Source organism: Heterodontus francisci, chromosome 7 (genome assembly GCF_036365525.1).
Source record: "Heterodontus francisci isolate sHetFra1 chromosome 7, sHetFra1.hap1, whole genome shotgun sequence".
Taxonomy (NCBI): domain Eukaryota; kingdom Metazoa; phylum Chordata; class Chondrichthyes; order Heterodontiformes; family Heterodontidae; genus Heterodontus; species Heterodontus francisci.
The window spans coordinates 73,180,813-73,205,475 of record NC_090377.1 but is presented as its reverse complement, the minus strand read 5'-3'; the positions used below and the strand labels follow the sequence as shown (position 1 = coordinate 73,205,475).

Sequence of the window (24,663 nt, the reverse complement as noted above, 5' to 3'; positions counted from 1 at the left end):
AGATTAAAGCTTGAATGAGTATGTGAGTAGAATTTGGTTGCTGGAGAGATTAAAACTAAACTGAACTGTAAAGGGCATGTGATAAAAAAAATTAGGGCTAACAATATTAAAGATAATCATGAATATAGAAAGAGTATATGGGAGATGGGCGATCCCCTGATAAGCCACGCACCCACATCCAAAGGGGTGTGGGTTGAGGAAACCGATGTACTACAACTCACACTTACGACTCCAAGTAACTGGTTATGCACAACAGTGGCCATACTCCGGGATGTCGACTCAGCAGTCGTGCAAAACTACATGAGGGCCCATCAGCTTCAGCTGGGGTGGTGTGGAGACATCACCCCTTCTAATGTGCGTGAAGACTGGTAACGGCAGAAGATCCCTACAAGTTAGTAGGACAATAGCTTAAAAAGCGGAGACCAGCAAGGTGTGTGACACGCCCAAGGGCACAGTCTTGAAATTTAGTGTGTCCAGTCGCCTGTGAAGAGTCTGGGACCCTGCACAGTATAAGCCCCATAGTTAGTCATGGAAAGTTATAGTTGAAAAGTAAGAGGTACCGAAGAGATTGGGCCTCTTGCGACCAATTCTGTTGTAAATAGTGACACGGTAGGAGAGACCCTTGCCCAATGAAGTAACCAACAAATTGAAGACAAAGTTGACCTAAACTCATGAGAGGTCAGCTTCTGAGCCAATTAGACTCAAAGGAAGAGGTAGCTTCTTGAGAATTGGAACATGGAATATAAGAACTTTATATCCTGTGAAAAGCTTGATAATTGCATGCAGGTAATGGATAGACGTGCATTTACTAGAAATTTCAGATGTAAGATAGTTAGAATCTGGTCAGATGGACAAAAAGAATCGTGCTTTCTTTCTCGGAAGGTAAAAGAAGCATAGGAATGGAGTAGGAATCCTAGTAAACAAAAGATACAAGAGATCAGTTCAAGGTTACTGGCTAATTTCAGAAAGAGTGATCGTAATTATTTTTGAAGAAAAGCCTTTTGATCTGGTTGTCATACAGGTTTATGCCCCGACGCAAGATCACAGTGACCAGGAAATAGAGATATGTTATGGATTCATCCTGAAGTGTTATGATCAAGTCAAATCAACTGATGTGGTAATTATAATGGGCAACTTAAATGCTAAAGTCGGTGAAGGAACATTAGGAATGCACGTTGGTCAATATGACCTTGGATCAAGAAATAAGAGGAGAGACTGATGCAATTTTGTCAAGAAAATGACCTGATGGTGGCAAACACCTTTTCAGAGCAACCAAACAAGAAGTCTGTACACTTGGAGAAATCCAGGTGATGAGTATAGAAATCAAATAGATTATGTGATGGTGAAACAACGTTTTAGAAACAATGTAAAGAACATTCATACGTATCCCGGCGCAGATGTAAATTCGGCTCCTTGTGGCAAAAATTATGAAGCTGAAAATACCAAAAAAGAAAAAGATGTGCAACCCTTAGACCTTGACATGCTGAAGGACAAGAACATCAGAGAGGCATTCACTCTTAAAGTAAAAAAACAGGTGTGAATGTCTCCGGATTGAGGAAACAGAGCAAACAGAGGTCTCAGGGCAAGAAATATAAAACAAATGGAAAAACATGAAAGAGAGTATACAACATGCTGCAAAGGAAATACTACCAAAACGGAAAAGAAAGAGACTAGGAGTGGATAACAGTTGAGATTTTAGCAATGATGATAGGGGAAAGAAAAGAAACACACCTAAGTATGATGAAATTGAAAGGAAAATAAAGAATGCATGTAGGCAGGCTAAAGAGAAATGGTATAATGAGATGTGTGATGAAGTATTGGAGCTGGAAAGAAATCATAAAATGAGTTATGCACCAGAAGGTGAAATCTTTGACAGATAGAAAGAAAGGGATAATAACAGATAGTGGGGTGCATAAAAGACAAAGATGGTAAAATATTGTTTGAAAGGGATGCAGTAGCAAAACAATGGACAGAATATATGTGAATTTATGATTATGCAAATGGAGGAGTCCTCAAGATATAGAGGCAAAAGAAGGACAAAACAATATCAGAGGTAAAGTATGCTTTGAAATTGATGAGTACAGGAAAAGCTCCAGTCATAGATGAAATAACAGAGCGTCTAAAAGCCCTTAGAGAAACAGAATTAGAAGTGGTAACAGAAATTTGTGATCAAATATATAGCAAAGGATGCACTCTGAATGGCTTTAGGCCTTCATTATTTGTTAATATACCTAAGAAACATAAAGCAATGGTGTGCTATCAGTTTAGAACTATAAGCTTAATGAGTCATCTCAATAAAGTGATCTTGAAAATCACAATAGAAATATAATAACACATTTGAAGTAGAAATTAGTGAAATACAGTCTGGATTTAGACCTGGAGTAAGAGCAAGGGAGGGAATATTTAACCTAAGAAACATCTTCGATAAATAGAAGAAAACAACATTTATATGCGCTTTATATTAAAAGCATTTGATGGTGTTTATCACCAAAAGCTATTAGTTGCGTTACTGAAATGTGACATTGACAGTAAAGATGTGAGATTTATCCAGAGCCTATATAGGGACCAAATAGCGAGCATCAGGCTTGAAAATGGACAATCAGATATGTTTCAAGTGAAGAGAGGAGTTTGTTAAGGCTGTTTACTGTAACCAAAATTATTCAATCTATACACTGAACAAATATTCAGAGAATTTGATGTACTTCCAGGGGTAAAAATTGGAGGCAGAAGCATAACAAACTTGCAGTACATTGACAACACAGTCTACTTATGGAATCAGAAGAGGCTCTACTAAATATCATAGATCAAGTAAAATCTTGAAGTTTAGAATATGGGTTGAGTATGAACACCAAAAAGATAAAAACAATGGTAGTTATAAGGAATACATTAGAAGAAACAAGAGTGAAGATTGAAGTGGATGGTGTCACACTGGAACAAGTAGATAATTTTGTCTATTTAGGACAAATGATAACAGAAGATGGTCGATGCAATGCCGACATCAGAAGGAGGATAGAGGTAGCCAGAAGTAATTTTGTGAAGATGAAAGATGTGTTAACAAGAAAGCTCAAGCTTTTAACGAGTGAAAAAACTTACAGTATTGCTACAATCTATCCACTTTCCTGCATGCCTCAGAAACCTGGACAGTAAGTAAAGATCTGCAGAAGAAAATAGATGCCTTTGAAATGTGGATGCTAAGACGTATTGTCTTAGCCCCCACCTGCCCAAGAATGAGGCATATTAATTTTGCCACAAGGACATTACATTTCAAATTGTTGGTGGGAAGAGAAGGCCTGTTACAAGGGGTTGCCCGGCCTCCTGGCTTGAAAAACATTTTTGCATATTAACAGACAGTGTTTGTAGACAAAGGACCATTCCCTGACACACACACAATCCACAAAGCCAGAGTGGTTATACCAGTCGGTCACATGACTGCCCTACTGGCCAACTTGGGGAGTTTTAAATTGTAGAGACAGTGTTTGAACTGGCAGAAAGCTTTTTGCACCTGGTCTGAGAAGAACTTTTCTGGCTGGCTTGCCACAGCCCCTCCTGCCTGCCTGTCTGCTCCCATCTCTTTCTCACGGAACGCCAAAAACCCACTGAAGACACATGAACCGCAAGAGAGAAAAGTTTCCTGCAGTGAACAAGGTTTAAGAAGAATACTGGGCCCCAACGACAAGCAAGGACTCTACTGTGAGCTCGAAGACCCGTAACAAAAACTCTTCTGATATTGCCTCAAATCTTTCCACTTTATTTCTTCTGCTCTTTTCTCTCCCTATCTGCATGTGTGTATCACATATGCATGCTAGCGTGGGCACGTCGGGTATCCGTAGGCATTAACTGTATGAGAGTATAAGTTTAATAAATTTCACTTTTCTTCTTTAAACCTAAGAAAGCCTGTTTGTGCTGGTTTCTTTGCCTTATAATTGGAAAGCGGTGAACAAGGTTTCACCAACAGGGAGCTAAAAACACTGTGTTTAAAATTAAACGCTGTTACAGTAAGACCAGGTGAAGGCTGAAAGGGACACCTGGACCTCTTTCTCACCTCTGGGATTGACCCATAGACAAAACGAGAGAAATTGGAAGTGGGAAGCCATATTGTTCCCAAACAAAAAAAGAGCAAGTTTTCAATAAAAGTTTTCTTGTGGCTGTGTGTGATTGCATACTAGCATGTCTGCGATTGAAGCGAGTAGCTCTCCAAGCCAGGGTGAGGTAACTTGAGATAAGTTAAAAGCACTGTCTATGGAGGAGTTGAGGAAAATGGCTGAGCAGTATGGGATCACTGTACATGGCAAGGCTAGGCAGTCTGAACTCCTAAGGCCAGTGGCCAACCATTTTTCCCTTGAATCTGAAGAAGCAGATACAGGATTTGAAGCAGACTCCGACAGCGTATTGCTAACAAAGATACAATTGGAACAAAGGAAACTTGAATTTGAGGAGAGGGAAAGGGAAAAAGAGACAGCCTTCCAAATGGAACATGAAGAAAAACAAAGGCAGGAGAGAGAGAGAATATTCCAGAAAGAATGCGAAAAAAGACAGTTGAAACGGCTTGAGTTAACTAGGAGGCGACAGAGTAACCCCAGTGAAAGCATAGCCAATGTGGAGGAGCATAATTCAGGGCTGAGTACAAAATTGTTAAAACTAGCTCATCTAATCCCAAATTCAGTGACTAAGATGTGGAGGCATTTTTTGTGTCATTTGAGAAACTGGCAAGGTAGGTAAAATGGCCAGCTGAGACCTGGTCTGTCTCACTGCAAAGCAAGTGAACTGGAAAAGCCCATGAGGTCTATTCCCTGTTGCCAGATGAAAGTTCATCAAATTGTGAACTGACTAAAAATGCTATCCTCGGGGCATATGGATTAGTACCCAAAGCCTAACGCTAAAAGTTTAGAACCCTGAAGATGCAAGCTAATCAAACTTATCTGGAGTTTGACAGAAGTAAGCAGCTGGCTTTTGACCAGTACAGCTCAAAACTCAGCTTTAAGTACAGCTCAGCTATGAGAATCTGTTAGAGGAATTTAAAGACTCTCTCCCACTCTCCATAAAGACCCACGTAGAGGAGCAGCGGGTTCAGAGAGCCCGGCAAACGACCGTTCTGGCTTATGAGTTTGCTTTAATTTATAAGTTGGTATCCCAGGGGAGAACCTTCCCTAATCACCACCACAAATCCAAAAAGGACAAAGGGTGGGTAGGTGATATCCGCCCAGGCAGTCCTAGCATAGAAAGGAAAGCAGGAGACACGGCGAGCCCTCCTCTAGCCAAAAAGGAAGATGATGTGAGCAAGAGTGAGACCCGGAGACTTGTGTGCTTCCATGGTAATAAAGCAGGGCATTTAAAAGCTGACTTCTGGAAACTAAAGGGAAATCCGAGAGGATTGATCAGGGCACACCCGCTCAGTGAAGAAGAAACCCTGATGGAAAGCACAGCAGAACAAGCTGAGGCTTTAACTGCAGTAAGAGTGCAACCCAGGAAGCTTGCTGCGGCAAGTGCAGGCAAATTTAATAGGATTCCTGAAGGTTATCAGGGTTTTGTGTTTGAAGGGAAAGTAACCCCATATGCCTCGAGTGGGGCAAGAACGCCCATAGTAATTCTCAGGGACACGGGCCACCAGATCTCTTTTACTGGGAAAAGGCCTGACCTTTCCCCCAGAGAGTGCATTGAACACCAAAACGGTGGTGAATGGTATTGGGGGGCAGTGTATGCCTGTATCTGTGCACCTGGAGTGCAACCTAGTTTCGGGACGAGTGACCATAGGGATTGTCCCCAGATTGCCTGTGGACGGGGTTGACCTTCTCCAAGGTAATGATCTGGTGGGGGTGAAGGTGGTAGCCTCCCTAATAGTGAAAGAAAGAAAGAATGCAGGAGGTCAGATAGACAGGACAGTGGCAGGAGAAAGAGCTGTGCAGTTTCCCTGAATGTGTAGTGGATCAGGCCATGATCAAACCAGCTCCCCCAGATGACCATGAGGTCTGCCTGTCCGAGACTTTCTTCGTAAAATCCGGAGACCCAGGGAATGAATTAAATGGATTTTCCCTAGCTGAGGCTTAGCGAGCCAACCCTGTATTGCAAGAGTTAGCACAGGCTGCCCAGTCTGAAAGTGAAGCGGAGGGAGTTCCTGATTGCTACTATTTAAAGAATGAGGTAGTGATGAGGAAATGGAGTTCTCCTACCGGGGAGAAATATTAAGCCCCTACTAGACTACAGTGGCTGTAAATACTGGTATACAAAAGCCTGCATAAGACAGCGGTTTGACTGGCTAAAACTCCACAAAGATGTAGTGGAGTACTGCAGGAGTTGCCACACGTGCCAGGTTGAGGGGAAACCCCAACCTACAGTGAAACCTGCACCCCTAAGTCCTGTACTAGTGTTAGGAGAACCCTCCAGCAGAGGACTGGTGAACTGTAAGGGACCCCTGCCGAGAACAAAAAGGGACAGGCGGGCACAACGCTGGCAAGGAGTATAGAAAGGGAAGGGGAAAAAGTGACCAAGAGGACAGATTGAAGGAAGTCCGTGAGGAATCCTGGATGAAAACCCCTACTGTCCAGTTAGCCAACCCTGAAAAATGTGAAAAGTTAGTAGAGTCTGCACATATACATTTTAACATTGAAAGGGAGGAAGTATTAGATGTTTTAGCAGGCTTAAAAGTGGATAAATTCCCAGGCCCAGATGAGATGTATCCCAAGCTGTTATGTGAGGCAAGGGAGGTGATAGGGGCTCTGACACAAATTTTCAGATCCTCTCTGACCACGGGAGAGGTGCCAGAGGACTGGAGGACAGCGAATGTGGTACCATTATTCAGGAAGGGTAGCAGGGATAGACCAGGGAATTACAGGCTGGTGAGTCTAACATCAGTGGTTGGGAAACTATTGGAAAAAGTTCTGAGGGACAGGATTAATCTCCACTTGGAGAGGCAGGAAATAATCAGGGATAGTCAGCACGGCTTTGTCAGGGGGAGATCGTGTCTAACTAACTTGATTGAATTTTTCGAGGAGGTAACCAGATGTGTAGATGACAGTAAAGCAATTGATGTAGTCTACATGGACTTCAGTAAGGCTTTTGATAAGGTCCCACATGGGAGATTGGTTAAGAAAGTAAGAGCCAATGGGATCCAGGGCAATTTGGCAAATTGGATCCAAAATTGGCTTGGTGGCAGGAAACAGAGGGTAATGATCTTTTTGCGAGTGGAAGCCTGTGACCAGTGGTGTACCACAGGGATCGGTGCTGGGAAATTTGCTGTTTGTAGTGTACATTAATGATTTAGACGTGAATATAGGAGGTATGATAAGTGAGTTTGTAGATGACATGAAAATTGGTGGTGTCGTAAATAGTGAGGAGGCAAGCCTTAGATTACAGGACGATATAGATGGGCTGGTAAGATGGGCGGAGCAGTGCCAAATGGAATTTAATCCTGAGAAGTGTGAGGTGATGCATTTTGGGAGGACTAACAAGGCAAGGGACTATACAATGGATGGTAGGGCCCTAGGAAGTACAGAAGGTCAGAGGGACCTTGGTGTACGTGTCCATAAATCACTGAAAGCAGCAGAACAGGTAGATAAGGTGGTTAGGAAGGCATATAGGATACTTGCCTTTATTAGCCGAGGCATAGAATATAAGAGCACGGAGGTTATGATGGAGCTGTATAAAATGCTATTTAGGCCACAGCTGAAGTACTGTGTACAGTTCTGGGCACCACACTATAGGAAGGATGTGATTGCACTGGAGAAGGTGCAGAGGAGATTCACCAGGATGTTGCCTGGGCTGGAGCATTTCAGCTATGAAGAGAGACTGAAAAGGCTAGGGTTATTTTCCTTAGAACAGCGAAGGATGAGGGGGGACATGATTGAGGTATACAAAATTTATGAGGGGCATGGATAGGTGAGATAGGAAGAGCCTTTTTCCCTTAGCGGGGGGTGGTCAATAACCAGGGGGCATAGATTTAAGGTAAGGGGCAGGAGGGTTGGAGGGGATTTGAGGAAAATTTTTTCACCCAGAGGGTGGTTGGAATCTGGAATACACTGCCTGAAGTGGTAGTAGAGGCAGGAACCCTCACAACATTTAAGAAGTATTTAGATGAGCGCTTGAAACGCCATAGCATACAAGGCTACGGGCCAAGTGATGGAAAATGGGACTAGAATAGTTAGGTGCTTGATGGCCGGCACAGACGCGATGGACCGAAGGGCCTGTTTCTGTGCTGTATTACTCTATGACTCTTAGACCCGACATCCACCTACGTAAATGCAGACACAGGAAGAACCCACCAGAGTTGCTAATAGCATTTGCAGAGACAAAGAAAGACATCTAGAGGACATAGAAACGTGAGGGTAATGCCTCTACTAGTCAATGTGCCCTAGGGGAGTATAGTAGAGTCTGCACATGCACCTGCAGGCAGGAATGTCCCAGAGAACAAAGGGGAGATGAACAAAGAATCCTCCCCCACAGTCAGAGAAAAAGGGAACCACCCATCCCCTGAAGTCAAAAGCCTTTGCACGACTCAGCAAAACGTTGAAAGAGAGTTTTGGATAGACCCGCCCACGACTGACTGTCTTAGCTAAAAATTCAAATTTAGAGGTAATTAAATCTAACTCTCCTCCCCTCCCCCCTCCCAACTCTTGGCAGACCTCAACTGGAACAAAGACCCTAGGCAGTCATGGCAATCAGCAAACTGAAGAAAAAACTTCCCCAAAAAACTGGGATGCCAAAAAGGGGAAATAAAGGCAGCAGTGGCACCATGAACAGACAGTTTTAGTAAGTTTTAGGATTCATGAATGAATGGGAATGAATGAAAGGCGTGGTTTTCTGTTTCTTGCATTTTTCTCAACTCATTTAGTGAAATGTGCCTTTTCTCAAATCGCGTTTCATTCCTCTGGGTGTGGAGGTGTCATGCAGGCCCCCACCTGCCAAGAATGAGGCATATTAATTTCGCCATGTGGACATTACATTTCAAATTGTTGCTGGGAAGAAGAGAAGGCCTGTTACAAGGTGTTCCCAGGCCCCCCTGGCTGAAAAGACATTTTTGCATCTTAACAGACAGTGTTTGTAAACAAAAGGCCATTCCCTGACACACACACAATCCACAAAGCCATAAGGTCATAAGAACTAGAAGTAGGCAATTCAGCCCCTCGAGCCTGCTCCACCATTCAATACAATCTCAGCCTCAACTCCACTTTCCTGCCCGTTCTCCATAACCTTTCAACCCTTTACTAATTAAAAATCTGTCTATCTCCTCCCTAAATTTACTCAATGTCCTGGCATCCACCGCACTCTGGGGTAGTGAATTCCACAGACGCACGACCCTTTGAGAAAAGTAATTTCTCCTCATCTCTGTTTTAAATCTGCTACCCCTTATCCTAAAACTATGATCTCTCATTCTAGATTGCCCCATCAGAGGAAACATCCTCTCTGCGTCTACTTTGTCAATCCCCTTAATCATCTTATCTACCTCAATTCGATCTCCTCTCATTCTTCTAAACTCAAAAGTAAAGGCCTAAACTGCTTAATCTCTCTTCATAAGACAAACCCCTCATGCCTGGAATCAGAGAAGTGGTTATACCGGTCAGTCATGTGACTACCCTGCTGGCCAACTTGGGAAGTTTTAAATTGTAGAGACAGTGTTCGAGCTGGCATAAAGCTTTATGCTCCTGGTCTGAGAAGAACTCTCCTGGCTGGCTTGCCACAGCCCCTCCTGCCTGCCGGTCTGCTCCCATCTCTTTCTCACGGAACTCCAAAAACCCACTGAAGACACATGAACCCCAAGAGAGAAAAGCCTCCTACAGTGAACAAGGTTTAAGAAGAATACTGGGCCCCAATGACAAACAAGGACTCTACTGTGAGCTCGAAGGCCCGTAACAAAGACTCTTCTGATATTGCCTCAAATCTTTCCACTTTATTTCTTCTCTTTTCTCGCCCTATCTGCATGTATCGCATATGCATGCTAGCGTGGGCGCGTCGTGTATCCATAGGTATTAACCGAATTAGAGTTTAAGTTTAATAAAGTTTCACTTTTCTTCTTTAAACCTAAGAAAGCCTGTTTGTGCTGGTTTCTTTGCCTTATAATTGGAAAGCAGTGAACAGGGATTCACCAAGGGGGAGCTAAAAACACTGTGTTTTAAATTAAACGCTGTTACAGTAAGACCAGGTGAAGGCTGAAAGGGACCCCGGACCTCTTTCTCACCTCTGGGATTGACCCATAGACAAAATGAGAGAAATTGGAAGTGGGAAGCCATATTGTTCCCAATCGAAAAAGAGCAAGTTTTCAATAAAAGTTTTCTTGTGGCTGTGTGTGATTGAATACTAACATGTCTGCGACTGAAGCGAGTAGCTCTCCAAGCCAGGGTGAAGTAACTTGAGATAAGTTAAAAGCACTGTCTATGGAGGAGTTGAGGAAAATGGCTGAGCAGTGTGGGATCACTGTACATGGCAAGGCTAGGCAGTCTGAACTCCTAAGGCTAGTGGCCAACCATTTTTCCTTTGAATCTGAAGAAGCAGATACAGGGTTTGAAGCAGACTCTGGCCGGGTATTGCTAGCAAAGAAAGGGACCCCTAGACCTCTTTCTCACCTGGTCTTAACAGTATGCTTAAAATTCCTTATACAAACCATAAAACAAATGAAGAGGTGCATGAAATTGCAAGAGCAAAAAGAACTCTTCAAAAGTGACATCCAGAAAAGAAAATGCTAGTATTTTGGCCTTTTGATCAGAGCTGAAAAGCTATAGGGTTCTTTTCTAGAGGGCATAGTGGAGGACAGCAGAAAGAGGGGCCGACCTAGGCATAGTTGGATGATGGGCGGCACAGAGCAGTTGCAGACGAGCTACAGTGGATGTGAGATGGCGCAAGATAGACAAACGTAACATACCATGACAGCAGATCTCCTGGTAGGAGTTGCTACCAGCAGCAGCAGCATGTGAATAAAGACTAATAGACAATGTTAAAGGAGATGTACTTAATAAAAAGGTTTTGTGTCAGTGTTTACAAATGATGGTATAACATAATAAATTGTTAGAGATAACTAGAAAATGAACGGTCTTTAAATAATTAATTAATTATACAGAATAAGCCACAGGGCCCTAATAGGAGTAACCTTTGGTTGTTGAAAGAGTCAGAAGGTAGCAGAAATTGCTTGCAATTTTTAATCCTCAAATATGCAAATTGTGCTATTGGATTAGAAGGTAGCCAATCTAATACTTTGTAAAAGAAGGGTGAAAAGGCTAAACCAGGTAACTGTAGATCTGTAAGTCCAGTATCAGTTATGGGCAAATTCTTAAGATCAATAATTTGAGACAAAGTAAGTAAGCACTTAAAAAGTTTGAGTTAATCAAGGACAGCCATTAAGAATGACAAGTTCAATATCTCCTTTGGAAGAAATGACTGAATAAATAACTGGAGTGTAGTAGATCTAGCATATATGGATTTTCAGAAGGTGTTCGATAAGGTATCTTAAAAGGAACTTATCAAAAAATTGAGGGGTATGATCTAAGAGTAACTAGAGCTGCATAGATACAAAATTGGTTGACAGACAGGAAATGTTTAGAATTGCTTGGACTGGAGAAGGTTTGGAAGTGGCGTCTTTCAATGGTTGGGACGTTTTTCCTGGTATTTATAGAAGATTTGGATATAGAGAACCCAATTTCAAAATTTGGCAAACAACTAGAAAAGACTTCAGGAAAACGTAGGCAGGGTACAAAGGATATTTATGATTGTTGCCAGGAATGGAGAATCTTGCTATGAGGAGAGATCGGATAGGCAGAGGTTGTTTACTTTGCAACGGAGGAGATTGAGGGAAGATTTAATTGAGATGTACAAAATGAGAGACCGAGATAGAGTGGATAAGAAAGTCCTATTTTCCTTAGCAGAGAGATCAATAATCAGGGGACATTGATTTAAAGTAATTGGAAGAGTTTTATAGGTGAGTTGAGAAATCTTTTCACCCAGAGGATGGCAGGGATCTGGAACTCACTGTCTGAAAGGGTGGTAGAGGAAGTAACCCTCAACAAGTTTTTTTTAAAAAAATACTAATATGCACTTGAAGTTTATAATCTACAAGGCTATGGACCAAGAGCTGAAAAGTGGGATTAGAATGGATAGCTCTTTTTCAGTTGGTACAGACATGATGGGCCAAATGGCCTCCTTCTATGCCAAAACATTTCAATGTCCCTGTGATTTTCTGTGTTCCTATGTTAGAGGAATGGGTAGACAGGTGGCAGAGTATATGCATAATACACTTTGGGAAGAAAAACAAGGATTTTGAGTATACTATCAGTGGAACAATACTGTAGGCCATGGATGAACAGACATTTTTGGGATTCTTCTATAATTTCCTGAAAGTGAAAATATAGATAAAGCCATAAAATAGGGCCAATAGTTCTTTTAATTATAAATAGGGGCAAGTAAAGAAATAAGGGTAGAGTATACCCTTTGGGCACAATCGGCAATCCGGGAGTAAATTGCGCCCATTTTGAAAAGTGTTTTCCCCCCCCTTTCCGGTTGCTGCTCAAACTGATTTGCATATCGCCAATGCAAAATCTGACTTGAAACAGCATAATTAGGCAGTGTTTTGAAACATAATTTTTTAAAAGACAGTTTTGCTTTAAAAAATATTCCTTGATATATTTGAGTGGTTTGAAGTTTGATTAATACAATTGAAATGGGTTTATCACAAGAAAAAAGCATTTTTAAACGCAGTGTCAATACTCCACTTGTGAGTAACCAGATTTTAAATTACTGAAAGTTGCTTGTTAGGGAAAAAAAATACACAACTCTATTATCTGGTTATGTTGGGGTGCACTAGTCAATTTCTTAGTAAATTTAGAAAAATACATCCAGAACCTTTCAAAACATAACTATTGGTATTCTTGTGCTCAAAAGATCCAACTTAATTTTTAGAGCCTCCTTGAAGGCCTGCAATGAGCACAATTAGCAGCAACTCCCAATGGTGATTAATTTACCCTAGGGGTGTGGCCTATTTCGTGGGCAGGCTTGCTTCTTGTGCGATCAGATACAGATTTTTGGTGTCTCGGAATCGAGGAATATGGAGAGCGGGTGGCAAAGTGGAGTTGAGGGTGAGGATCTACCATGATCGTATTGAATTGTGGAGCAGACTCGAGAGGCTGTAAGGTTAACTCCCGCTATTTCTCATGTTAGATTATTAAAACTAGCGCAAAAGATCGCAGAAACCCGATTTGCACTGATCACAGTTTGTATTTAAAACTGATTCTTTTGCACTGGTTATGTCAATTTTGGCTGAATTGCATCAAACAAACACAATTGAATGGAAACTCCAGGCCATAATCTGTGTAAAACATGTAGGCTAATATCTAGGCTACAGTTAGAGTACCGGCATTTTTATGCACCCCATTTTAGAAAGGACATTAAAGTCATAAAGCATTCAGTGTAAATTCACCAGGGTGATGGCAGGAACGCAAAAATATAGTTATGAATATTGAAATATTGGGACTGTTTAGGACTGTAGAAAAGTTATGGCCCAGAAAGAGGCCAGTCAGCCCATCGTGTCTGCGCCGGCTGAAAAAACTAGCCACCCAATCTAATCCCACCTTCCAGCACCTGGCCTTGCAGGTTACAGCAGTTCAGGTGCAGGTCCAGGTACCTTTTAAATGAGTTGAGCATTTCTGCCTCCACCAGCAATCCAGGTAGTGAATTCCAGACACTCAACACCCTCTGGGTGAAAAAGTTTTTCCTCATGTCTCTAAACCTTCTACCAAATCATCTTAAATCTGTGCGCTTGGTAATTGACCTCTCCGCTAGGGGAAACAGGTCCTTCCTGTCTATCTAGGCCCCTCATAATTTTGTACACCTCAGTTAAGTCATCCATCCGCCTCATTTTCGAGGGAAAACAACCCTAGCCGATAAAATCTTTCCTCATAGCTGCAATTTGCAAGCCCTGGCAACATTCTTGTTGTACACTCTCCAGAGCAATTATGTCCTTCCTGTAATGTGGTGACAAGAACTACACACAATACTCCAGCTGTGACCTAACCAGCATTTTATACAGTTCCAGCATTACATCCCTGCTTTTGTATTCTATACCTTGACCAATAAAGGAAAGCATTCCATTTGCCTTCTTCAACCACTTTATCTACCTGTCCTGTCACCTTCAGGGTTCTGTGGATATGCACTCCAAGGTCTCTCACTTCTTCTACCCCTCTCAATATACTCCCGTTTATTGTGTATTCCTTTGCTTTGTTTGCCCTTCCCAAATACATCACCTCACACTTCTCCGGATTGAATTCCATTTGCCACTCTTCCACCCACTCAACTAAACCATTGATATTCTGGAGTCTACAGCTATCCTACTCACTATCAACTGCACGACCAGTTTTTGTGTCATCTGCAAATTTCCCAATCATGCCTCCCACATTTAAGTTCAAATCATTAATATATACCACAAACAGCAACGGTCCCAACACTGAGCCATGTGGAATGCCACTGCCTTCCATTCGCAAAACCATCCGTCAACCATTACCCCTTGTTTCCTGTCACTGAGCCAGTTCTGGATCCGACTCACCACATTCCCCTGTATCCAATGGGCTTTTACTTTTCTGACCAGTCTGCCATGTGGCACCTTGTCAGATGCCTTACTAAAATCCATGTAGACAACACTGCACTACCCTCATCAATCCTCCTTGTTACTTCCTCAAAAAATTCAATTAAGTTAGTAAGACACAGCCTTCCCTTAACAAATCCATGCTAACTATCCCTGATTAATCTGTGCCTTTCTAAGTGGTAGTTTATCCTATCTCTCAGAATTGATTCCAATAATTTGCCCACTACCAAGGTCAGACTAACCAGCCTAGAATTATTTGGTCTATCCCTCGCACCCTTTTTAAACAATGGTACAACATTTGCAGACTTCCAGTCGTCTGGTACCTTGCCTGTATCTAGTGAGGATTTGAAGATGGTCCTCAGAGCATCTGCTATTTCCTCCCTGGCTTCCTTTAACAACCTGAGAAACAATCCATCTGGCCCTCGTGATTTATTCACTTTTAAGGATGTCAGACACTCTAGTAACTCCTCTTTCATTATGCTTATCGTACCTAATATTTCACATTCCTCCTTTAACTACAATGTCTGCAGCATTCCTCTCCTTTGTGAAGACAGGGACAAAGTACTAATTAAGAACCTTTCCCACATCTTCTGCATCCACGTGTAAGTTACCTTGTACATCTCTGATAGGCCCTACCCTTTCCTTAGTTATCCTCTTGCTCTTAATGTACTGATAAAACATCTTTGGGTTCCCTTGATTTTACCTGCCAATAATTTTTCATGTCCTCTCTTTGCTTTCCTAATTTCCTTTTTTACTTCAACCTGCACTTTGTATACTCCTCTGGACTTTCTAAAGTATTAAGTTTTTTGTGACTGTTATTGCCCTATTGATTTTGCACTCAGAAATTTGCCTACATGTTTGTTCTTCTATCTCCCTCTCACTATTTTGGGGTCTATAGTGCACTCCTAGTAGTGTGACTGCCCCTTTTTTATTTCTGAGCTCAATCCCTATGGCCTCATTTGATGATTCATTTAGCATATCGTCCCTCCTCACAGCTGTATTTGATTCTTTAACCATTAATGCTACACCCCCTCCTTTTTTATCCCCCTCTCTATCCTGCCTGAAAACTCTCTATGCGCCTCTCTATCTGACATTTTTGCCCCTCTTTAAGCAAAGTTTCCATTATAGCAATGATATGTTGCCATGTGTCTATCTGTGCCCTCAGCTCAACAGCTTTATTTGCTATGCTCCTTGCATTTAAATAAATACTTTTTAATACTGCCAAATTCCTGTGCTGCACACTTTTTAATCTTTTGCTTCTTCTGTCTTTCAGTGTCACTCGCTAATTTTCTGCCTCCCGTTCCCTGCCCTGAATTTGTTCTATCTGAGACTGCCCTCAGGTTCCCATCCCCCTGCCAATCTAGTTTAAACCATCCCAGCAGCACTAGCAAATCTTCCTGCACTTACACTGCAGCAAGTAAGCCTGAGGATGTTTAATAAACTTCTTTAAAATGATGAATAGTTTTGAGAGGGTGAATGGAAAAAGATTGTTTCCTCTGGTTGGAAAGTCAGTTCAACAGGTTATCAATTTAAAACTGTCACAAAATGAGGAAAGTGTTCAGGAGAAATATATTTATGCAGAATGTCACTGGAGCATGGAATTCTTTCCAGGGAGTGATTAGGCAGAGGGTCTTGCATCTTTTAAGGAAAAACTGGATGAATATTTGAAGCAGAAGAGATGGTGGAATTAATTGTTTGGTGCCATGGCAAAGAGGAGGCACAGACATGGCATCCTTCTGTGCTGTAAAAGTCTGTGCTTCTAGGTACCATGTTAAAGGCCTTTTCTCACCTCTTTACAGTAACCTGAACAACAGATTTAGCTACATAGCATCTCTAACATAATGGGCTGCATTTTATTGCAGACTAATGGGCTGCAGACTGCGAGATGAGAAAAATAGTAGGGTTGGGCAGAGTCAACATGGATTTATGAAAGGGAAATCATGTTTAACAAACCTGTTGGAGTTTTTTGAGGATGTAACTACCAGAATAGATAAGGGAACTGGTGCATGTGGTATATTTAGATTTTCAGAAAGCTTTATATAAGGTCACTCACACAAGGTTAGTAAACAAAATTAGAGCACATGAGCTTGGGGAGTATATACTGGCATGGATTGAGAACTGGTTGACGGACAAAAAACAGAGCGTAGGAATAAATGGGTCATTTTCAGGTTGACAGATTGTGACGAGTGAGGTTCCACAAGGATCGGTGCTTGGGCCCCAGCTATTCACAATCTATATCAATGATTTGGGGATTAAATGTAAGAATTTCAAGTTTGCAGATGACACAAAACTAGGTGGAAGTGTGAGTTGTGAGGAAGATGCAAAGACGCTTCAAGGGTATTTGGAGAGACTAAACAAGTCGGCAAAATATTTGGCAGATAGAATACAATGTGGCGAAATGTGAGTTTTCCACTTTGGTAGGAGAAACAGAAATACAGAGTATTTCTTAAGTGGTGAGAGATTGGGAAGTGTTGATGTTCAAAGGGACTTGGGTGTACTTGTTCATGAGTCACTGAAAGCTAACATGCAGGTACAGCAAGCAATTAAGACAAATGGTATGATGGCCTTTATCACAAGAGGATTTGAATATACGAGTGAAGATGTCTTACTGCAATTATATAGAGCCTTGGTCGCACCTGGAGTATTGTGTACAGTTTTCGTCTCCTTACCTAAGGAAAGATATACTTGCCATAGAGGCAATGCAACGAAGGTGCACCAAACGAATTCTTGGGATGGAGGGATTGTCCTATGAGGAAAGATTAAATAGACTGGACCTTTATTCTCTGGAGTTTGGAAGATTGAGAGGTGATCTCATTTAAACTATCAACATTCTTACAGGGCTCAACAGGGTAGATGCAGGAAGGATGTTTCCCCAGCCTGGGGAGTCTAGAACCAGGGGGCACAGTCTCAGAATAAGGCGCAGACCATTTAGGACTGAGATGAGGAGGAATATCCTCCCTCAGAGGATGGTGAATCTTTGAAATTCTCTGCCCCGGAGGGCTGTGGATGTTCAGTCATTGAGTATGTTCAAGATTGAGATCGATAGATTTCTGCACGTTAAAAACATCCAGATTTACGAGGATAGTGCAGGAAAATGGTGTTGAAGTAGAAGATGAGCCATGATCTCATTGAATGTTGAAGCGGGCTGGAAGGACTGAATGGCCTACTCCTGCTCCTATTTCTTATGCTCTTATACAGCTTTGGAACACACCTGATGGAAGGGAATTTGACATGCCATTATAGGAAATGTGCATATTGTGTTGGGGCAAGTAGGATTTGAAATAAGTTAGGGCAGTGCCATGGAGGAGAACCACAGGAGGCAATTTGATGGTGTGGTCCAACTTGGTAGATATGTGACTACCAGGTACTAGCTTTTATTTTACTTCAGCTGCAGAGGCCAGGAAATCATCTGCCATCATGTTTCCCTTATTGACAGACATAAAAGTCCAGTAGTGGGCTTCATGCTCAGCAATATCCTTTTTGTAGCAGAGTGCCTTGGCCTGATCACTCATAGTATAGATGTAATCAACCACTGCAACTTGGCTGTCATCCTGTGTCACACCTTCTTGTGAAGGTAGCTGAGTCTGGCTACTAATGTCAAGTTTCCACCAGTGTCAAACTATTTGGAAATCAAAGGGCCTTCATGAGTGTTTTTATGCCTTAGTTATGCCACATGCCTTTATACAAAGGGGTTCAGTGTGCATAAGAGTGTGATTTTTTTAATTCATTACTAATAAAATATAAACTGATTAGTGCGCATATGTACCCTCAGATTTTACTGAAATTGTTGCGAAATATAGCTTAAAGTGGAGTTCCAATTTTCTAGATGGAACATTTTTAATAAACCTATAATATATTACAAGTGATAAGGTCAGTGCATTCTTTTTAAAAATGGACATATAAACAAGAGTTGATTTTTTTTTCAACAGCAACCAAGTTGCGAACAAATTCTGAAATAAAAACAAAAGTGCTGAAAATACTCAGCAGGTGTGGCGAGAGAAACACAGTTAACGTTGCAGGTCAATGATTATTCATCACAACTGATCAGATTTGCTTTTATTTTAGTGTGAACAAACTCTTCTTAGTTGTGTTATGACCGAGGCAGGAGGAGTGCACTGTCTTTTCTAGTTCAACTTCCCCACAGGTCACAACATATATTTTAAATGTTTTCCCAGTTACCGATACGGTCAATCATATACTCTACTCTTTATCCCAAAATAAAATACACCAACCAGGTTTCTTTAATAAAGAACAAAATTATCAGTTTATTATAAAAGCATGGATTGAAATATGAAAGTTCCCTTTTTAAATACCCCCCCCCCACACACACACACACACACACACACACTGGTTAAAGAAAATAAAGAAATTTTCTCTGCAGAGTTCTTTTACAAAAATAGACCAAAAAAAGTACTTTGGCCAAATACTTGTTAATTCGTGAAGAAAACGGATGAGATATGTTGTGTCCAAAATGGCATACAGTCTGGCATCGAAGAACACGTGGACAGGTCACTGGGAATTTTTTGAGCAATTCTTTTCAGGTGGCATCCAGGATTAATCTGGCAGGTTTTTCAAGCTTCTCAGGAGAAGTGCAGCATCAGGGTGTAAGATTAGATAAGATAGGGGTGTTTAATATTCCCTTCTAAAGTGGGAACAGACTTGGCAGCATATAACTTGTTATGAATCGACTTTATTGAGATAAAGGTAAGTTTTCAGATAAACCATAGTCACAAACTCAGGCAGTAATTAACAGTCTAACACAGATACTACCCGTATTAGAGACTGCACGGCAGAGCGCGCAACTCTTTCTTTTGCAGCTTTTGATCTTTAAGTTTCCCTTGTTGGTCTCTCTCTTGTTGTTGTTGTTCTCTGCCGTACAGTAGCAAGGACAGGACTTATTTTATCCTGGCAGTTTTCCAGTTAACCCTCCCTTCTCCCAATCAGTGATTGGTCTTGTATTAAAGGATGCCTTTCTTAACCAACCAAGGATCGTTTTGTGATGCTGGCTAACCTTTCGGATTTACGCAAGTAGTACCCCTTTGTGTTGACTGCTTAAACGCAATGCTTTTACATTTCGAGGTTCCTTATCACATTACAAAGCAAATCTACGGAGAAGTTGTTTTCACTGTCTGCTCTCAAAGTCTCCCCCTTTTGCTGCAAGTAAGCATTTTAAAACTTGGCATAATCTCCTGGAATCCCCTGCCTTGACATCTTGTCCATACTGTGCCTTATTTCCTAAGTTTTTCCACTTTTACCATACTGCAAAGAAGGGTTCTAATAAGGCTAAATGTTAGTTTATGATAATTAGTTAGTTATTAGTTTATAATAGCTGGATTTTAACTAGGCGCAGTGGTTAGCACCGCAGCCTCACAGCTCCAGGGACCCGGGTTCGATTCTGGGTACTGCCTGTGTGGAGTTTGCAAGTTCTCCCTGTGTCTGTGTGGGTTTTCTCCGGGTGCTCCGGTTTCCTCCCACAAGCCAAAAGACTTGCAGGTTGGTAGGTAAATTGGCCATTATAAATTGTCACTAGTATAGGTAGGTGGTAGGGAAATACAGGGACAGGTGGGGATATTTGGTAGGAATATGGGATTAGTGTAGGATTAGTATAAATGGGTGGTTGATGGTCGGCACAGACTCGGTGGGCCGAAGGGCCTGTTTCAGTGCTGTATCTCTAATCTAATCTAATCAGTACGCTGGTTAGCAACTTTTGGCAACCTAATAATCTTAGAAGGGGTTGTAGCTCTCTCACACACTGAATTCTCAGGGCTTTTCAGAGAATTGAAGGAAGTGATGAGCTGGGTGTTTCTCTCTTGGCCAGCTGACGTCCAACTAACTCAAAACAGGCCACAACCCAACCAGAAAGTCAAAACAATATCCCAAAAGTGATCACCTGATCATCATAAACCTTGACATGTCACTTCTCTTGTAAACATCTTTACCAAGTAACCAAGGTTTTTGCTGGTTATTGAGCTTAAGGCATGTGACTTCCAATAAAGGTTGTTTTCAAAGACCTCTCAGTGACCCTTGTAAAAAAAAAAACGCATCCCTGGACTCTTTTCAGTTTCAAACATAAGTTCTCAAAAAAGAAAATTTAAAAATGGAAGCACTTTCATAACAGTTGTTAGGTTCATTATTTTTGGGTGAATTAAAGTCTCCCTCTTTTGAAACACAGCCTTATTTTTCCCTGAATCTCCAACCTTTCCTCCAGGCCTTGCATGCTTTCCCCTTGTCTGGTCCGAGTTGCTAGCAGCATTGTATAGAGCGGTTTCAGTTCTTGATATTAATAGGTGTCTCTGGTCCCCATCTTTGAGAGACAAGTATGAATCTGTATGTTGCAACCAGCTAATTTATATTGCCAGGCACCCTTCTCTTGTTGAGCGTGCTGCATATTTCCTCCTCACCCCCACCATGAAAGTATATCAACCAGTTAAATAAATGTAATGCTGCAGATCACATCCTCGTACAGTGAACATGTTGTGTCCTAGAAGTCTCGAAAAACTTCCCACAGGTGTCCGACTGAAAGCCCAATCCACTCCTGACCGATTTGAGGTTGCCTGCCTATAAGTCCTTTTTTTTTGAAGAACTGAACCTGGAGTTGGAATTGTATGCCAGTTTTAAGAAGCCAGACAAGAGAAGGCAAAGCAGCCCTATTGCAATGGTTTCCTGCACCCTGTTTCACCCCCCACCCCCACCCACTACACACCCCTCTCCATCCCCAGCAACAATGCTAAGAGAGTTTTCTGGGTCAGTCACATCCCCTTCTGAGCCCACCCCCAGCTGAAAAAGCCTGCCAGCCTGCTTCTCTCTATGGTTTACAGCCTCGATAGAAAATGTAGACTGCCGTACTTGACAAGGACTTGTGGATCAATTTTGAACTGGCCTGCATTGTGGCAATTGATTCAAGTAAAATGGCCTTTTCTCTTTCCGAGAATATTGCACCACAAGTTGGTGGTAGCAGTTGGTGTACAGACCTGAAAGATTTTACATTCAGTTGAAGCAGTGTATACTAGCCTAGGCTTTTCCCATTGTAGGTGAAGAACCTACTTGCCTTATTTACACCACCAGACCTGTCGGCGTAAAAGTACAGCATTCAATTTGTAGAGACTGTCATATAACACACATTTTGCATGCAATAAGCTCATGTGTTCCAATACGGTTACAATTTACTACATTTTGTTCTACTTTGATTTTTCAGTCTTTAGGTGTTACCAGTCAACATGATCGTGCCACCTTAAAGAAAAAGCTTAAAGAAATTAAGAAAGCACAAGAGAAAGTAGAAAAACAAAGAGAGAAGATTCAAAAGAAAGAAAAAGATCAACAGAGAAAAGCTGCTAAACAGGCCACCTCTGTAGAAACAATATGTTAAATGGGACTGTAAGCGTAATGGAGATCACTTACTTTAGACAGTGTTATAGTATATACTTCACAAAATAATTGAGATATACAAACAAATTCCAATGTATCTTAGTTTGACATTTTTATTAGATAAATTTATGGTACATTTTCTAGTGTGTTTGGAGTAGGTAATTTTCTGTATATATTGTCAATACATTTTTGTAGGTTTGTAATTCTATGCAGTTTTAACTAGCTCTGGCCTTATAGTAATAAATGAAATTAATATTTTAATAAAATCTAGCATACCATTAAAATTTCACAAAATACCTTGATAAAGGGTATTGGAAAGTAGCTTGTATTTCTGAATGTGGTGCAAACTTACATAGCAAAAAAAATTACACTACACAGTCATTTATGTACAAGGTTTTAGCAAATATAGTGCAACAGTGAAACACTTAATGTTATGCCTGTGGGATAAATGGCTCCAGGGTTTAATATGCATTTCACAAAAGGTGATAGATTTTTGTACTTGCAGTGCAAATTGTACAATGTTGCATTTTTATAATTCTATACTTTATAAATCCATTGCACGTAAAGGGCAGCACTGTTTGGTATATTTTCTTTAATCCTCTCCATTGAGTTAATATAAATGATTTAATTTTTATCCAAAGAATAATGGGTGATTGGGGAGTGATTACAATATATTTGAGAGTTCTAATGTTGTACACCACAAAGGCCAAGCTTTGAGAGGATTGTTATCCTTTAAATCTAGGAGGAGATTACTTTAATTACCATCTCTCCCACTGACAAAATTTTATAATGTTACTTTTATGGTTCTTTGATTTCAGTTCCTATACTTTCCTGATCTTTATCAACCATACATTGAAAAATCTCCCAACCTGTGCTATTACCTGAAACTTTGGTTTTTTTTTGTGTATAATTTTAGATTTTTTTGTGCACCTCTTGCAGCTAGCTGTACGTTAAATATCATCCAGTATAGCCTGTAGTAGTTTTCCTCATTTCCTCTCCAATATGCTATCAAAAGGTAAGTCCCAACTAAAGATTATTTACTTGCATCCCTCTGCTCCCTGTTTGGTCAGCTTCCCCTTTTCCACTCAAATTTCTGGTTTCTCCATGGTGCATCTTTGGTTTCCTGATCTCTATCTCAACTGCACTCTCCTCTCTGCTGTATCCATAGCATAGCTGGCATATAGTACTAGTTTGATCTAATTCAAAGCTGGTGTCCTGAAGCTACCTGGATTCCCTTGTCAGACATTAGGCAATTTTAAATAATGATTCCAGAAAACTAAATAACAGAGAATATTTGTTACATAATTTTGTATTTTTTCCAATTTTATTTAATTTTTAAAATAAAATTAGGAAAAAATATTTTAAAGCACTATCTAGCTGGGAAGAGACAATGCAAGTAAACATGAAGTAATTTTTGCAAACGTTACATTTTCCAGGTGGAAATTCATCACTTTTTATTAATATTCACTTGAATTTAATTTTCTGAAGTAAAAACTGAAAGCAAAGAGCCATTATCATTTAAAAATCAAGTCTGATTGCTGTGTGAGAGCATTTGTTGGCAGTGGGTCTTATTGCCAATGACTGGATCCAGGAAACTGCTTTTGGATGTATGATATAATTACTGCAAAATGTAATTTTGTATTATGAAACCTGTATTTGTATTCTTCTGAAAAGTTAAAGTTTTTCCCCTATCGTTGCTAGAAAAAAATTGAGTGACAAAAAGGAAGGGAAAATGATTCTTTCTCAATTGTTTATCCACTGAATAAAAATCAATAATCATCTAAATAAGGATTTGTAGGATACTGTTCCTTTAACACTATTAACCTCATAACTGTCACGTGCTTGCTGACTGCTCTTCCCTCTTCCCCATCACTGCATACAAGACTTTGCACTTTGTTTTTTTTTCCTGCTATGACATCAATTCTACTATCATACAAGAGAAAAAGATTCACCTTCAGCTAGCTTTCCACAGTTCATCATGTTGCTATCTAAATAGCCTTTTACACTTTTGTGTGCTCTTTTAAAATAGATTTTGTTAGTTTTCCTTCTCTGTTTCTGGAGTGTACTTTGTTTCACTGCTATCCATATTGAGACATAGCAATTCAGTACTGTTTCGATTGAAATCTGATTTGGCTTTCTTAATACTAGCAACATATTTAATTATTATAAGGGGGAAATGATTCTCGCTTTGGCTACCTTTTGTGTACAGAGTATGATTTAAATAAGGATTTTTAGGCACTGTCCCTTTTTAAGACTTTTCATCCTCACTGTAGCCCTCTGTACTCCTATCCCTCCCTAAAATGAACATGAATATCATGCTCAGTTCCTTAGGAAGGTTTGGTGTGAACACTGGAAAGTGGCACTGGAAGTAAGGATGACATCACGGTATCCTCTGTGTATGACCAATGAAACCTTATCATCCAACTTGCATTGGTATTACAATAAATTTTACTCTATAGAGTCATACAGCACAGAAACAGGCCCTTTGGCCCACTGTGTCCATGCCGACCATAATGCCTATCTATACTAATCCCACCTGCCTGCATTAATTCCATATCCCTCTATGCCTTGCTCATTCAAGTACCTGTCCAGATGCCTCTTAAATGTTGCTACTGTTCCTGCCTCCACCACCTTCTCTGGCAGCTCATTCCAGATACCCACTATTCTTTGTGTGAAAAATTTACCCCTTTGATCCCCTTTAAACCTCCTCCCTCACCTTAAATCTATGCCCTCTAGTTTTAGTC

General features: G+C 40.9%; 1 protein-coding gene across 4 annotated transcripts in view; it reads left to right on the top strand.

Moving 5' to 3' along the window:
• LOC137372060 (neurabin-1-like) overlaps positions 1-23,909 on the top strand; it is a 169,742-nt gene extending 145,833 nt beyond the window's left edge. For 2 of the 4 annotated variants that reach the window (XM_068035419.1, XM_068035418.1), the window contains exon 19: positions 21,750-23,909. In XM_068035419.1, coding sequence (XP_067891520.1) covers positions 21,750-21,920 — 171 coding nt within the window. In that variant the 3' untranslated portion in view covers positions 21,921-23,909. The remainder of the gene's footprint in view (positions 1-21,749) is intronic. The other 2 variants (XM_068035417.1, XM_068035416.1) reach the window with 1 other exon arrangement.
• The last annotated feature ends 754 nt before the right edge of the window (positions 23,910-24,663 follow it).